General features: G+C 43.0%; 1 protein-coding gene across 2 annotated transcripts in view; it reads left to right on the top strand.

Moving 5' to 3' along the window:
* The window catches only part of ME3 (malic enzyme 3), a 292,535-nt gene that overhangs the window by 186,707 nt on the left and 88,485 nt on the right, over positions 1-17,343 (top strand). For both annotated transcript variants that reach the window (XM_073662033.1, XM_073662034.1), the window contains exon 8: positions 6,895-7,004. In XM_073662033.1, coding sequence (XP_073518134.1) covers positions 6,895-7,004 — 110 coding nt within the window. The remainder of the gene's footprint in view (positions 1-6,894; positions 7,005-17,343) is intronic.

Genomic DNA, 17,343 nt, shown 5'->3' with positions numbered 1-17,343 from the left:
TTATTTAATATGCAAATGAGGTCGCTACGGTTCTCCTTTAAGAGTGACCTTTGCCTTGATGCACCATTAAGGCCTAAGATTTGCTTATGAAAGAAGTCCCTTGTCTTGATTGATAGTGCTCCTTTTGCAAGAGTGAACGCTATCTAAAATGCACTTGTGAGCCTGCGCTTGCTCACTGGCACTGTTCAAAATCCAGTCTCGTGTCTGCGCTTGCACACTGACTCTGGAGGAGCGCAGAGGCAGGCACGCTAGCAATACGGCTGTGGGCGCATTCTGACACCGCAGTTCCTGCCAGTCTTTGGCCACCACTTGAGTGGCTTCAGTCAGGAGGAGTGGGCGCTAAAGTGAGCAGACAGTGTGTGCACTCACAATGCTTTACTCCTCACTGCAGCTGGTTAGAAGTGCAGCGAGCAGCAGCCAGGCAGGAGACAGACATCAAAGCGCCCCATAGGCGCTTGGAGCTCACGGGCACTGACACTCGGAGCGCACGGGCACTGACACTCGGAGCGCACGGGCACTGACACTCGGAGCTCACGGGCACTGACACTCGGAGCGCACGGGCACTGACACTCGGAGCGCACGGGCACTGACACTCTGAGCTCACGGGCACTGACACTCGGAGCTCACGGGCACTGACACTCGGAGCGCACGGGCACTGACACTCGGGGCGCACGGGCACTGACACTCGGAGCGCACGGGCACTGACACTCGGAGCGCACGGGCACTGACACTCGGAGCGCACGGGCACTGACACTCTGAGCTCACGGGCACTGACACTCGGAGCTCACGGGCACTGACACTCGGAGCGCACGGGCACTGACACTCGGGGCGCACGGGCACTGACACTCGGAGCTCACGGGCACTGACACTCGGAGCTCACGGGCACTGACACTCGGAGCTCACGGGCACTGACACTCGGAGCGCACGGGCACTGACACTCGGGGCGCACGGGCACTGACACTTGGCACTCACCAGCACTGGCCCTCGGAGCACATGGGCACTGACACTCGGAAGGCACGGGCACTGACCCTCGGAGCGCTCGGGCACTGCATATTAAATAAAATGGAGATTTTTCAGCAATTATTAAGTTAAACTGTTTACGCCTGGTATGATTTTTATAGGGGCTACATCCCCTATAAAAATGTTTATGCCGTTTATTTGGCATTTTTGGGGATGACGGGCTCCCTTTAATTGATCCGTGGGTGGAAAATTGAAAATTTTCTGCACAATTTTCTTATTTATTTTTATTTCTTTCTCCATTTTGCCATGTCACTTTGCTTAGCATATCTTTCATAGAATAGGGGTAGGTATGTAGAACTCACAAAGGGACATTGAATCCTTCCCATAATAACAAAATGCTGCAAAAAAAAGAAAAAAAAAATCTCATTGGAAATTAGCAATCAATTCCCAATTAGCAATTAAAGGGGAAGGGTCTAAAAACAGAGGGTCAAATAGATCTTGTGTTTAGAAAAAATGCAATGTCCTAATAATGTTGCTATATGTGTGAAACACCAGTGCCATCCATTGCACACATAGTATTTATTTACAGTACATAAATAATGGCGCCAAGTAAACTGTGTGCTGCCCACACCAACCAAATAACAGCGTCGTACAAAAGTCTGGGAAAGCTGGCTGATAATCCTGATAGCAGCTGTAGCAGAAAAATAGAGAAAGCTAAAACAAATACCACAAAAAAACAAACTACATCTAAATTTTTCCAGTCTGATTAAAGAGGACTCTGGGACTTGATCTTCGTGCTCATTTGTAATTTTCACGCCCTTTATATTTTTATAGTCTGCAACTCGTAATGACCCAGCAATGTTTTACAATCAAATGACCTTTACAAATTACAGTAGAAGTTAAATTCCTCCCCTGATACAGAAAACTTAAATGAGACTTTCAGAAACTACACATATTTACCTGTAGTGTAGTTTTATCTTTATAGGAAATGTACAGAATGAAGCCATAGCTATTGATGTAGAAAAGCAACGTAAGTACATGAAATATAACTTCTTAAAAATTGGAGAGTAGTATTATAGTAGTTATATTCTTGAAAATTGGAGAGTAGTATTATAGTAGTTATATTCTTGTACATAGAGGGCAGTATTATAGTAGTTATATTCTTGTACATAGGGGGCAGTATTATAGTAGTTATATTCTTGTACATAGGAGCAATATTATAGTACTTAGGGGCAGTATTATAGTAGTTATATTCTTGTACATAGGGGGTAGTATTATAGTAGTTATATTCTTGTACATAGGGGGCAGTATTATAGTAGTTATATTCTTGTACATAGGAGCAATATTATAGTAGTTATATTCTTGTACATAGGAGCAGTATTATAGTAGTTATATTCTTGTACATAGAGGGCAGTATTATAGTAGTTATATTCTTGTACATAAGGGGCAGTATTATAGTAGTTATATTCTTGTACATAGGAGCAGTATTATAGTAGTTATATTCTTGTACATAGGAGCAGTATTATAGTAGTTATATTCTTGTACATAGGGGCAGTATTATAGTAGTTATATTCTTGTACATAGGAGCAGTATTATAGTAGTTATATTCTTGTACATAGGGGCAGTATTATAGTAGTTATATTCTTGTACATAGGGGCAGTATTATAGTAGTTATATTCTTGTGTATAGGAGCAGTATTATAGTAGTTATATTCTTGTACATAGGGGGCAGTATTATAGTACTTATATTCTTGTACATAAGGGCAGTATTATAGTAGTTATATTCTTGTACATAGGGGGCAGTATTATAGTAGTTATATTCTTGTACATAGGGGGCAGTATTATAGTAGTTATATTCTTGTACATAGGAGCAGTATTATAGTAGTTATATTCTTGTACATAGGGGGCAGTATTATAGTAGTTATATTCTTGTACATAGGAGCAGTATTATATTAGTTATATTCTTATACATAGGGAGCAGTATTATAGTAGTTATATTCTTGTACATAGGGGGCAGTATTATAGTAGTTATATTCTTATACATAGGGAGCAGTATTATAGTAGTTATATTCTTGTACATAGGGGGCAATATTATAGCACTTTTATTCTTGTTAATAGGGGTAGTATTTTAGTAGCAGAGAATGATTAATGCACAATTTGTAATTGAGTATTAATAACCTAGAAATCTGTAATGTGGGTGACACTTTATTACTGTTACATTTTGTGATTTATATAAAAAATACTTTTTATATTTGTTCTTATAAAAGCATGATCATCTTTTCAGTAGGATTCATTGACTTGACATGGCTTGTCCTCTCCATATTGTTGTGATTAGTCGTAATGTCAATGATACATCATAAGCTTCTTTATTATTTGCAGGTGTAGACATGAACCCCATGAACTTTTTTCATTTTTACAAAACAGTAGTTTCATGTCCGAATTTCCCCTAGGAAAATGCATTCCACCAATAATGGGAAAAATTGGATTAAGCATAGCTGTGACATCTTTCCTTCAGCGTCCACATTCTTTTTATAGAACTGAATGAATGTGACGTTGACGGCATTGTCTGGTTTAGAAAGGACCGTTACAAATATCCTATTAGTGAATATCTTATTATGTCGGTACAGAGTTTCTCATATCACAAGATTTTCACCTAAAAGTCAAAGTTAAAAGCATCTCCAAACTTCATCTCTCTGGAGGATCCATCACATCCATGCAGCAAACAAACCAACTATTGATTTCAGCAGGCACCATGTAATGCTCCATTCTCCCTGTGGGGGCACTGCAGGCAAATTGAACACCCCATTACTAATTTCTTCTAGATGGAAGTGTTGATGGTGCACCCTCAATACGAACCACCATCGTGAAGATCCAAAATAATTTCTCTCCCAGGGAGCAAACGGCAAAAACTTGAAAGAATCTATCACTCAAGCAATAATATCCGAGGCAGTGATTTCTTCAATCTAACGTGTTGTGGCCTGAATGAGTAGACCGCAATGCACGGACTGGCCATCGGTTTCCCGACTCATAGAACTATAAGAAAGTATCTCACTCGGGTCGGGAGAGCTGCGGCCAGTTTATGCTTGGACCGATTGGTACGGACGTCTGAATGAGCCTTTAAAAAATGGCTTCTTCTTTCCCCCAAGTAGAGTGTCATGCATATGACAAAGTGGTTGCTGAGGATTAGAAAAACATGTCTGTATTCTCCCAAAAAGAGCGCCACTTCCTTTCCACAGGTTGTGTCTGGTATTGCATCTTAGCTCCATTGAAGTGAATGGAACGGAGCTGCAACCATTTGGGTTACTTTAGTCACCATGAAGACATCCGACTACAAGATTTAACACACTGAAGAAGCAAACTGTGAACCAAAATTTGTGTTGGTGTCCAAAATTTTTGGCCACGACTTCACTAACGATCATATTGGTGTTTGCACAAATACATATACTGAAGACACTTCTCCTGATGTGTTCATTGCGGCCTCTTTATTACATAATCCCTGTAACCCAAGACTGTCTTTCCAACCCGAGGACGCCTATTCTTATAGAATAAAGAATCTAAGGAGATCCGTACAATATGCCGGGTGTCGGAGGTGACCTCATCTTCACTTGGGAATAAAGGCTGTCGCCATGTTTGTCGGAGTGACACAACTCCTCATTTTTTTACACAAAAGGCCCCATTAATAGCAGAAGAATGATTGAACACAGATCTAGGACACCTGTCTAGGAGAGCGGAGGTGCTGTCAATGGAGCGTTTCATGGGGAGGGTCACTATCTCAAAGAAGCCCTGAAGGTTGTGTATCGGTTTTCGGCTATTAAACCTCTGAGTGTCTCCCATGTGTCCACATCACGTTACTGTAGACATAAAAGAGGAGGATGAATGACAGCACTGTCTATGGCACGCCCTGCGGCCTACCGGAGAATCCCCGGATCAGCTTTTTCAGCTCAGTTGACATTCAAAGAGGCGTAGTTCTGCTCCGAGTCTTTATTTTTTTCTGAAAGCCATTATTGGATTATCTGCCGCCTGTAAAGTCTTTATTCCCTAGACGTCTAGAATCTAAGAGTTGAGCGAGGCCTAGAGGATGAAAGCTTTAGTCCATACTGTATGTGCCTCTGCACATTTTTAGACTGGTATAGTGGCCCCATAATATCCATAGATGCCATAGGGCATAAATGAAATAAAAGAGCAGCTGAACTTACACATTGCCCCCATAATAGTGACCTGTATGAGTCCACATAACAATATCATTTATGCAATCCCTTAGCAGTTATAAAACTTTGTAATACCTCAATAAAAGTTATGGGTGTAGTAGTAACACTCTTACGGTAACACCCCACATGTCCTGCATAACTGTGACGGCCTTCGTATTGATCTTGAGCCCTGGCGACTTGATGGATGAACGATCTGTAGAAAGATCGATCTTGTGCAAGAGTAGATCGGTCCACCAGGGTCTTCTCCACCATTATCTTGATAGTATCAAGCCATCGGGTTGCTGGTCTTCCTCTTCACCTTGTTCCTTCGATTCTCTTGACCATGATGTCCTTCTCCAGTGATTGCTCTCTTTGTATGATGTGTCCATAGTAGACAATTCGTAGCTTGGTGATCTTTGCTTGGAGTGCCATGTCTGGCTTGATTTGTTCCAAATTTGATTTGTTTGTTCTTCTTGCCATCCATGGTATTGATAACTTCCTTCTCCAGCACCACATTCCAAAGACGATGAGTCTTCTTCTGTCTTGTTCCTTTATCGTCCAGGTTTCTCATCCATATGTTACCAAAGAAAAGACCAGACTATGTATGAGCCGTGTCTTCGTCACCAGTGAAATGTTCCTCGATGTGAAGACCTTGTCCAGTGGCTTCATTGTTAATTTGCCCATAGCTATTCTCCAATTGACTTCCAGTGTCATCCTGCATAACCATAGTATCCCTTTAACAGCGAGAACCATGGTGACTCTTAAGGCAGTGGCATAATTTTCTTACATGCTTTGAATTTTTGAAGGAAAATGATTGCCCCAAAAAATATATGGTCATATAATGTCTGTAAAATTCTCTGAATTGTAAAGTGCTGCGGAATATGTTGGAGCTATATAAATAAAAAGATTATTATTTATTATATGTGGGTACAGAGGTAGCAGTCCCACCCATGTCCTAAAGGAGCCCAAAAGGTCCCTCTATCTAATATGAAGAGAACAGAATTATAGATGATATTGGAGGGGCCCTGTTACAGATTTTGCTTGGAGCCCAGAAGTTTTAAAGGGGTATTCCAGTACTAATAAGTTATCACTCATCCACTGCTTTGATGCCGCTCCATACAAGTCTATGATGCTGATGAAGATGGCCGAGCGCTGGGCTTGGTCGTCTTCAAGTATTTTTAGTTCCATGCACTTGAATGAAGCAGGAGCCACTCGTTCCTGGTCAATGTCTTTGTAGTTAGGGGAGTCACAAAGTCTAACCTTATACTCTGGATGGAAAGAACACATCAGGACACACCTGGAATCCATCTGCGTTTTTGGAGGTTTAAACAGAAAGGTTTTTGAGTAGACATAGATCGTAAAGAAAAAAGCCAAAAAGTTATCCCAAAGTATCAAGACACTGCTTTCCCAAACCTGAGTTATGTAAATTATCCACCTCCACCACATATCATTGTGTTTTGAATGGGGAGAGGGTAATAAGCAGGTGCCAGAATCCTTATCTGGCAGTGCGTGATATGAGTTTAGAAAAAATAGTCTGCTTTTTTCCTCCAAGAACAGCGGCCACTTTTGATTCTTGAGCTTTGTCTGAGATCGCAGTTCTCCTGCATTGATTTAAATGGGGCAGATCTGCATTACCGAACAAAGCCTAAGAACAAGAGTGGTGCTGTATCAGAAAAAAACAATGCAGCACAATGACTCTTAGGGTTTGTAATTTACATAATTGACAGTCGCTGGTTTTATTTCTACAGATATGGAATGAATTGTTTGATCCAGTTTGAAGACTTTGCAAATGCCAATGCCTTCCGGCTGCTCAACAAATACCGCCACAAATACTGTACCTTCAATGATGATATTCAAGGTAAGGAGGAGGCACCTCCAATAGAAATGTAAGGACTGAAAAAAGGGGCTGATTTTATCAAAATCTCTGGGTGGAAGATTCTCAATAACATATCACTAAGAGGGGCTAGTAGTGGTTGTCACCAGTAGTAAGCAGGACAGAGGGACCAATGGGAATTTATTTTGCGTGGGGCCGCTTGCGACTGACGCTGACGTGGGGCTGCTCGGGCCTAGGCTGACTTGGGAGTGACGCTGACGTGGGGCCTTTTGGGCAGACGCTGACTTGGGACCTCCTGTGGCAACACTGGGGTTGCACTTATCGGGCACTATGGCTGGCTGATATGTACTGTTAGGCTCTGTGTCTGGCGCTGTCATTGGGTCACTCTGCTAAGTACTAATATCCAGACACCGGGGCTCGCATTTTTCTTTTGGAACAGCAAAAAATGACTCATTTTTGAGTGTTCTGATGAGCGTTTACTTTTGCAGATGCAGTGTCAGGAATGATGAGCCTTAGGCAGATAAAAGGTTTATACTGATTTAGCTGCAGTAATTGGATGTAGACGGTGATAAAAGTGTGATGGAAATCTGTCACACTCGGCTCCTGAAGTGCCAGATGGGAAACACTTCTGCTCTTCTGCATCTAAATATTTTGCTACTAAGAGAATTGTACTCTGCTGCCCCCTCTGGAAGGCTTGGTCACATGACAAGCCAATGAATCCCCCCAACATGTAGGCATGTTGTATTTGTGTTTTGTTTTGTTTTTTCAGAAAAGGCATTACATTTTCTTGTTGCAATTTCTCATTCTCCTGTATAAAATGAATTTTCTGGTAAAACACAATTGTTTGGGTTTTCCTGTAGTGATCTTATGGAACTGGCACTGTCCCCTATGCAGAAGGATATCCCCATACAGCCCCCTTACACAGTATTATGTCACAACACAGCCCCCTTTATACAGAATGATGTTTTCACACAGCCCCCTAGACAGTATTATGTCATGACACAGCCTCCTTACACAGTATTATGTCCCCACACAGCCACCCACTCAGAATAATGTCCCCACACAGTCCCCTTACTCAGTATGTCCTCACACAGCCCTCTTACAAAGTTTTATGTCACGACACAGCCCCCTAGACAGTATTATGTCACGACACAGCCCCCCTTACACAGTATTATGTCACCACACACCCCACTTTATACAGAATGATGTCTTCACACAGCCCCCTAGACAGTATTATGTCACGACACAGTCCCCCTTACACAGTATTATGTCACCACACACCCCACTTTATACAGAATGATGTCTTCACACAGCCCCCTAGACAGTATTATGTCACGACACAGCCTCCTTACACAGTGTGACAGTGTCACTGGTTTTATATGTGAGGGGAGGTATGTGTCACTCACGATGCTCTTCTGTGTGAACTAAGACCTACTTTATTTTTCTGCCAGCGTGTTATATGCTGCTAGGTTTACTCGGTTAAAGGGTGTGTGGTTTTATGGGAATGGCAAAGAGGGCGGGACGCCATTTCCCCTACCTCCCCTCAGAGTGTGGCTGAGCAATGTGTAAAAGCTCAGTCCTGTTTTTTTTTCTCTGGAGTGTGGTCTGGAGAGGGAAGTCTCCAGACAGTATTGTGGAAGCTGCAGAGCTTGTTACCTGGACGTTACCTGTGCAGTTTATGCTACCGAGAGCGGGCGGAACCTGCTCACTATGGACTGAGCTATACTTTGTTTTGTTTTTTTTCCATTTAGCCCAGAGGGGTCTTGTTTATTTTTTTTCCTGCAAAAACCTGCATGAGTTTATGGCTGATAATAAACCAGCAGGAAGGAAACCTGAGAACGTGTGTCCTGAGTCTGCCTCCAGGAGAGCCGAGCGAGTCGTCTTGCCACAACAGTATTATGTCCCCACACAGCCACCCACTCAGAATAATGTCCCCACACAGCCCTCTTACAAGGTTTTATGTCACGACACAGCCCACTTTACACAGAATGATGTCCTCACACATCGTATTATGTCCCCACACAGCCACCCACTCTGAATAATGTCCCCATACAGTCCCCTTACTCAGTATGTCCTCACACAGCCCTCTTACAAAGTTTTATGTCACGACACAGCCCACTTTACACAGAATCATGTCCTCACACAGACCCCTTACACAGTATTATGTCCCCACACAGCCACCCACTCTGAATAATGTCCCCACACAGTCCCCTTACTCAGTATGTCCTCACACAGCCCTCTTAAAAAGTTTTATGCCACGACACAGCCCACTTTACACAGAATCGTGTCCTCACACAGCCCCCTGACACAGTATTATGTCCCCACACAGCCACCCACTCTGAATAATGTCCCCACACAGTCCCCTTACTCAGTATGTCCTCAAACAGCCCTCTTACAAAGTTTTATGTCACGACACAGCCCACTTTACACAGAATGATGTCCTCATACAGCCCCCTTACACAGTATTATGTCCCCACACAGCCACCCACTCTGAATAATGTCCACACACAGTCCCCTTACACAGTATTATGTAACAACACAGTACCACACAGCCCACTTTATACAGAATGATGTCTCCACACAGCCCCCTTACACAGTATTATGTCACGACACAGCCCTCTTACACAGTATTATGTCACCACATAGCCCACTTTATACAGCATGATGTCTTCACACAGCCCCCTTACACAGTATTATGTCACGACACAGCCCCCTTACACAGTATTATGTCACGACACAGCCTCCTTACATGGTATTATGTCCCCACACAGTCACCCCCTCCGAATAATATCCCTACACAGCCCTTTTACGCAGTATTATGTCACGACACAGCCCACCTTACCCAGAATAATGTCCTCACACAGCCCCCTTGCACAGTATTATGTCACAACACAGCCATCCACTCAAAATAATGTCCTCACACAGCCCCCTTACACAGTATTATGTTACGACACAGTCCATTTTACACAGAATTATGTCCTCACATAGCCCCCTTACATAGTATTATGTCATGACACAGCCTCCTTACACAGAATGATGTCCTCACACAGCCCCCTTACACAGTATCATGTCCTCACACAGTCCCCTTACACATTATTATGTTTCCACACAGCCACCCACTGAGAATAATGTCCCCACACAGCCCCCTTACACAGTATTATATCACAACACAGCCCACTTTACACAGTATAATGTCCCCACGTTGCCCCCTTACACAGTATTATGTCCCCACAAAGCCCCCATGGAGAATGATGTCCTCACAAAGCCCTCATTTACACTATTAGGTCCCCACACAGCCACCCACTCATAACAATGTCCCCACATAGCCCCCTTATACAGTATGATGTCCTCACACAGCCCACCTTACACAGAATAATGTCCTCATACAGCTCCTTACACAGTATTATATCCCCACACAGCCACTCACTCTGAATAATGTCCCCACACAGCCCCCTTACACAGTATTATGTCACAACACAGCCCACCTTACACAGAATAATTTCCTCACACAGTCCTCTTACACAGTATTATGTCACAACACAGCCCCCCATGCAGAATAATGTCTCCACACAACCCTTACATGGTATTTTGTCCTCACACAGCCCCATTACACAGTATTATATCCCTATACAGCCCCCCCCCATGCATGATGATATCCCCACACAGCCCCGCTATACAGCCTATACAGTATAATGTCCCAACACAGCCCCATGGAGAATGATGTCCCCACAAGGCCCTCTTTCATGCTGTTATGTCTCCACACAGCCAACCACTCAGAATAACGTCCACACCCAGCCACCCCCTTACACAGTATTATATCCCCACACAGCCACCCATTCAGAATAATGTCCTCACACAGCCCCCTTATACAGTATTATGTAATGACACAGCCCCCTTACACAATATGATGTCCTCACACAGCCCCCTTACACAATATTATGTCACCACACAGATCCCCATGCAGAATGATGTCTCAAAACAGCCCCCTTGCATAGTATTATGTCACCACACGGTCACCCACTCAGAATATTGTCCCTACACAGCCCCCCTATACAGTATTATGCAATGACACAGCCCCCTTACACAGTATGATGTCCTCACACAGCCCCCTTACACAGTATGATGTCCTCACACAGCCCCCTTACACAGTATTATGTCACCACACAGCCCCCCATGCAGAATGATGTCTCAAAACCGCCCCCTTACACAGTATTATGTCCCCACACGGTCACCCACTCAGAATATTGTCCCCACACAGCCCTCTTACACAGAATTATGTCCCCACACAGCCCTCCACTCAGAATTATGTCCTAAAACAGCCTCCTTACACATGATTATGTCTTCCCTCCTCTTCCTTCACAGAATGATGTAAAAAATGATTTTAAACTACTCTTCTAACCCCATTCCCCACAGCTCCAGTCTGCACTGTGTATTGAAATTCTCAGATGCACAGGCTCCCTGTTCCATCATTATGTGCACCAGTATCTGAATCCCGAGGATGCAGCTATAAGTGAAAGTGAAACGAGGGCAGCCGCATGGTGCAGGATGCAACTGCATAAAGGCCTTTGACTGTCCCGGTATGCGGGCTGCACCAGAACAGCCAAAGGGGGCTTCATGTGGCCCTCGGGCCACACTTTGCCGAGGTCTGATCTAGACTGATGTGACATGCAGAAGTAGTTCTGTTGCTTTAAAAGCATTCAGCAACTATTAGAAGTAACACAAACACAGGAGACAGGAAGTGTTGTGCTCCAGAAGCATCCAGCAACTAGAGGGGTTAACACAGTCACAGGAGAAGAGGAGTGTTTTAACAGAGCCCCAGGGGGATTGTGGTAAAGTTGTTTACTGTCTGGCTGGAGTCGAAGAGAAAGGTGGCTTATAATCTGTATCTCACAGAAGGCAAGGGAACAGAATTCAGGTCAGGAGGGAAGCTAAACAAAGGTCAGTTAGACTCCCTGAGCTAACAGTGTGGAGTATTATCGGCCAGGAAGATAAGGACTGGAAGGAAGCCTGTCATAGAGATTATCTCCCTAATCACACCCTTTCCCCCCCCTCCATCTCCAGGCAGGATAAAGAATGCTGTGTATTATTGAGTCTTTGAGAAGGAAAAGCCTGTGGTTGTGTATGAATTAAAACTGTGCTGTACTGTGCTACCGGATAATAGACTGTGTACTGCTGTGCTACAAAGGAGACTGTACTGTTATTACTGGAGCCTGTTGCTCAAAGAGACATTTGCATTGCACTGGCCCGTGCCTCATTAAATGTTACTGTTGTACCTTTTATGAAGACTCTTGTCAGATGTGTCTGGTCAGCAACTGAATCTATTGTGTGCCTGAGAGAAGCTGCAGCCCATGGTCGCCCTGAGTAACGATTCACCCAGGATTCCAATGAATCCATGTAACCGGTCTCTTCCCTATCTGAACTTAGGCGGCGTGCTTGTAACACTGACTCCCAAGTAACACCCAGGGCTGAAAAACTAGATTTGACTTCCTCTTCAGGTGGAGCCAAATTGTAAGTGAAAGAGAGCACCCTGTAGACACAAAGGAGGGACACCCGTGAGAACGTTTTAAAAAAATGTAGTTTGAAATTGTTCTCAAGGACTTTTCAAAGTTTCGGAGATCACGGTTATCAGTAGAACATCAAAATAAGTCTTAATTACCACTCGATTCCTCTGCTGCTTCAATGGTTTCTACCCGGACCACAAGTGATGACGCCCTGTCCATCAATCACCTGACCACTGGGGTCGGCGATGAGCCACAGGTTAAAATGGCTATGGGATGGGACATCATCACTTACCGTTCATCGGTCACCTGACTCCTGCAATCAATCACAGGTCACAGCGATCAGGTGATTAATGGATGGGATGTGATCACTTCTAGACCCGGGAGGGACCACCAGAGCACCAACACTGCTAAGTGGTAAGGAATACTCATTTCTTTATTTAACTAACCTTCTGCTTTCCCAAATGTTGAAAAATCCTATAAATAACCTTTTAATATGGATGTGTTTCTGGAGTACCTAGACACTATTGGAAATTGTCTCCAGTCAAGAATTAGATGTGGTCATCGACATTGATGAATAATTGATAATAAGGAAATAAATAAACTCCATCAAACATAATTGGTTAAAAAAAAAAAATACACGAAAAACATATGTTCCGAAGTTACACATGGATAAAATATGCAAATAATTAAGGATGAATCGACATAAGGAAACTGAGATTAGCATGATATTAATTACCAGTTTCCAGCGCCAAAGAAAAACCTCATCGCTCTTCTATCGTCTTCTCTTGTTACTAAATTTCATTTCCTGCTACATCTGTTCATACAGTACGATGGAAAGGAAACGGCAATCTGCAGAGATAATATCACTCTTTATTAACAACAACGTCGGTAAGAGCCCCGTAAAGCCGAGGATGTCACAGAAAACATAGGATGTGTGCTGAAAGCGTAGAAATCACACAAATGATGGATGCAGATGTTCCATCTACACATCATCCAGAGGATCGGATGTCAAAACAGCCCGGCTGAAAAACACAAGCCAAGGAAATTCACTGCATATATTATTCTTCCTTTCGCCTGGCTTTCCCTTACGAATCGACATTTGCATGTAGGATGGTTTTCGGATATTCATGTCTAATTTCCGTGATGGGAATATTTTGATGAAACCTTCAGCTGTTACTCATTGTTGCTCTTAGTAAACCTATTGAGAATGTGAAGTTCTTGGAGGAGGATCAAATATTTATCATGTTTTTGTTCTTACAGTTTTGTGATGGTATTTTGGCTTTTGTTTTACCCTCTCACCTTTTCCCATAATATGATATTTCCTCCACTTACACCATTTTTCTTGACTCCAGCTGGTAGATCATCTGTCTCTAACTCCAAGGCTGTGACCATACTTTGTGCTGCTAGCCTGATCTATATGTTAGAACAATACAGTATACACATTATAGAATCAGACCCTCCCTGGACAAGTCCTTCTATGAGTCAGAGCAAAGAGTCACTAACAAGTTGTCTTTTCTTGGGTGGTCTCCTGTCTCGCGTGTACTACATGGACAGCTCTTCTGAAGATACATTATCATGGAAGGTACTAATTTTCCACTTGGAAATTCTGTTGGTAGGTGCTCTGTACTGATGAGGAGCAACGAAGGAGTCTGAATTATCTAATAGTACGACGTTTCTGAGCTCTCTGAAAAGATAAAGAAAGAAGAGAAGAAGAGGACTTGAACTCTGTCACCACCTATTGGAAGTAGCAATCCTAAAAGTCAATATCGGCCCTTTATCGAGCTATGCCTTATGATGTGGGATAAAAGCCAAATCGGAATCTCAATTTGCAGACTCGTGTTTCGGGGTGTTGCCCCTCCTCATTGCAAAGCAAGGAATCTGATTTAGCTGTATGAGAGAGAGGCCTCTGACTGAGGTCTAAGGTTCTCTTTGTAAAGGATGACATGCCTGGGTAAGGAGAGTTATAGACCCCATAAAGAAATAAGAAAACTCTCAACACTTGATTCTTTAGACCCCAGATTACTCTTACCCATCTCTCTCATTCATCTAATTTCTTCTACTGACCCATCTCAATTCTTACAACAAATCTTTCTTTTGGCTCCACCATGAACATGCACACTCTGCATCTTTTTTGACTGGCTAGAGGGGAATAAGCCAACACCATCATGGCACCACTTTCTTCCACATTTAAAGTGCTATACAGACCCCATACAAATAAAATCATTAGGAAGCCGATCCTACCTCTAGCTGGAAATTTGTTCAACATTTATGTATTTCGACCCAAAAACTAAAATTCATTGTTCTTTCTTCTTTGCCAAAACACCTGTGATCACCATTTTGTTCTCAGAATGGCCATCTCTCCTTAATTCAATCATTACTCCTAGCCCAGCTTGGTCTTTTGTTTTTTATGTGCTTCCGATCACCTCTTTCCTAAATCCAATAATATACTTCTTTATCCATTTGTCTCCTTCATCCAATCCCATTCCAACCAACCTTTCACTTGGCCCATTTTGTTTATCAGCTTCTTCCAAACTCTTCTACCTGTTACATCTCTACCCACACCTGATCCAGCAATGTATGCCTCTGTCGCCACCATATTTACCCTGAAGGTGCCACTGGTGTTGGAGAAAATGTGATAACCAAAATCTCTGGGCGACGCAGGCTCTGTCCAGCCAAGGATACTAGTGTGGCTGGGAACTGGTGATGTCCAGTCCGACAGAAAAGGTGTGTGTGCTTTCCAACAGCTCAGCAGGTGTAAGCAGCTCCCTCATGTGGCCAATGGGGCAGTACCACACCCTACTTAAGCTCCCAGCATACTGCTGGGATTGGCACTTATTACTTGGTATTCTTCTTGTCTACTGGTGCGGTTCCTGATGCTCTTATCCTGATTCTGATCCCCAATTGTGATCCTGACTTCTTTTGTCCTGTAGTCACTCTGACCCTAGTTAGCCTGACTTTGCTTTCATTGACCCGGATGTTTCCATAACTATCATTTCATCTACTAATTCTCTGGTTTTGTCCTTCCTCATACTGTTGCAGCTAGTTTGACAATCCATACCTCAGGCTCACTCCTCCAGCCAGCAGCTACTCCATGGACGCAACCCAAGGGTCCCTATTAAGTCCAGATTTCTATATAGGGGACAAAGGTTGAAGACCAGGGTTCCTCTTCAACCTGATAGATGGAGTTGCTAGCGCCAAATCTGTCCAAGGTAGCCTTTTAGAGTTGATGGATTTTCAGACTTCACATTAACCTTCTTTGTTCCAGTTGTGAAACATCTACTATTCTCATCTAGTCTTCTCAGAAGCCACCACCTTCCAGCAAGGATCTCACTTAGTTAGGTTAATCATGATACCTGTCCAAAAAAATGTTTTTATCCATGCTACTTGTTTTTCATTTCTCCCTATACATTACTTGTTATCATTCCCTTCATTATTCTTTTAGGATTCTTAGTATTTGGTCCTCAGGAGAGATGATTGACAGGGAATACTGTGGAAACTTGACTTCCTTTCCAGTCTCATACACTCTGATTGCCCTTCCCACAACCTAAATGAACACCAAATATGACTGCAAAATATTTTTTTTTTATTGTGGGAAGATATTTTAACTTTATCTCACTAGATTTTAAATTTTTATCTCATATTAAACTTTATTGTTTTAAGCTTTATTCATTTTCTTAGTTTAAACCTTTTTTTTTAGTGTTCCTTAGGCGTAATTCCTGCCAAGATAAACCTAAGTGGGTCTAATACTTACTAAACATATTTATTTTTCTTCTTTAACAGAATTTGTGGATTTACTAAATTCCGAAGGGAATTACCGTCTTATTTTTTTTTAGACTTTAATCGGCGATCCCTGACTGATAATTCTCTAGTGTACGCCTCCTCCTTTATCTGATTTCTAGACTATATGGGGTTTTACTTAATTAAATAAAATAGACCAAAATATAATACCTAGACTTTATAAAACCTCAGCGACATTTATAAGAATTAATAGAAATCAGTAAAATATGACCTTTATTTCATAATGACAAATCAGGAATAATGTACTTCAGTGAATTAAGACAAGAACGTGCTGGCCCTCGTGGCAGAGGAGCTGAGCATACTTGCCCACATTCAAGCAAGGCCTTCCAGAAGGGTAAAGTACAGTATGTGGCATGTGATAGCTGAATCCGCTTTTCTCACAAGGTCCCTCCATTACTTTTTCGTACCCTCTTACACTCCTTATTCCACCTTTTTGGAAGCACATAACTATGGGAGTGGGCAATTTGTAAGCCCTTCTGCAGTCTGGGAGGACTTCGTTTTTCTGTTAGCCTGTGAGGGGAACAGGGTGGTAGTTGTGGCGAGGGGCTGCTGTTATTCCACACCCTGGCTTCCCACAAAGAAAAGATATTGTCCCTTCTGTCTGGTAGTTTGTGTGTACTGCATAACACTCATGTTTCAGCTTAGAGATCCCTCTGGTCCTATGATCCCGGATCCGGCAGCTACCAGACATGCAACGGCAGACTGTTTCCTTTTTTAATAACCCAACTTTACTTATCTTCAGATAGTCAGTCGCAGATACAGCACAGTACATGTTCACTTGTTCATCCTGAGCTCTCCCTTCACTTTCTGGCACCACTGACTCCGGAGACGTTCTTTCCACCCCTGCAGCTTCCATGCTTTCGGGCCCACTCTTCTGACCTAGTTTCCCATCCAGCTTTCCCTTATGGAAGGTGAATAAGGCACCCGCTTCTATACCTAATTTGGGCTGTAGGCCCTGGATATCCTTGGAAGGTCTTTTGAAGTTAGTAGTTACCGCCCACATGCTGCTTCTCTTCCAGTCCTGTACTCTTCAGTGCTATTCAGCCCCTTGGCTCAATCTGCTT

The sequence above is a fragment of the Phyllobates terribilis genome, unplaced genomic scaffold (genome assembly GCF_046119375.1).
Source record: "Phyllobates terribilis strain yellow unplaced genomic scaffold, ASM4611937v1 Scaffold_2__4_contigs__length_985480577, whole genome shotgun sequence".
Taxonomy (NCBI): Eukaryota; Metazoa; Chordata; class Amphibia; order Anura; family Dendrobatidae; genus Phyllobates; species Phyllobates terribilis.
This window is presented reverse-complemented; position numbering and strand designations above follow the sequence as displayed.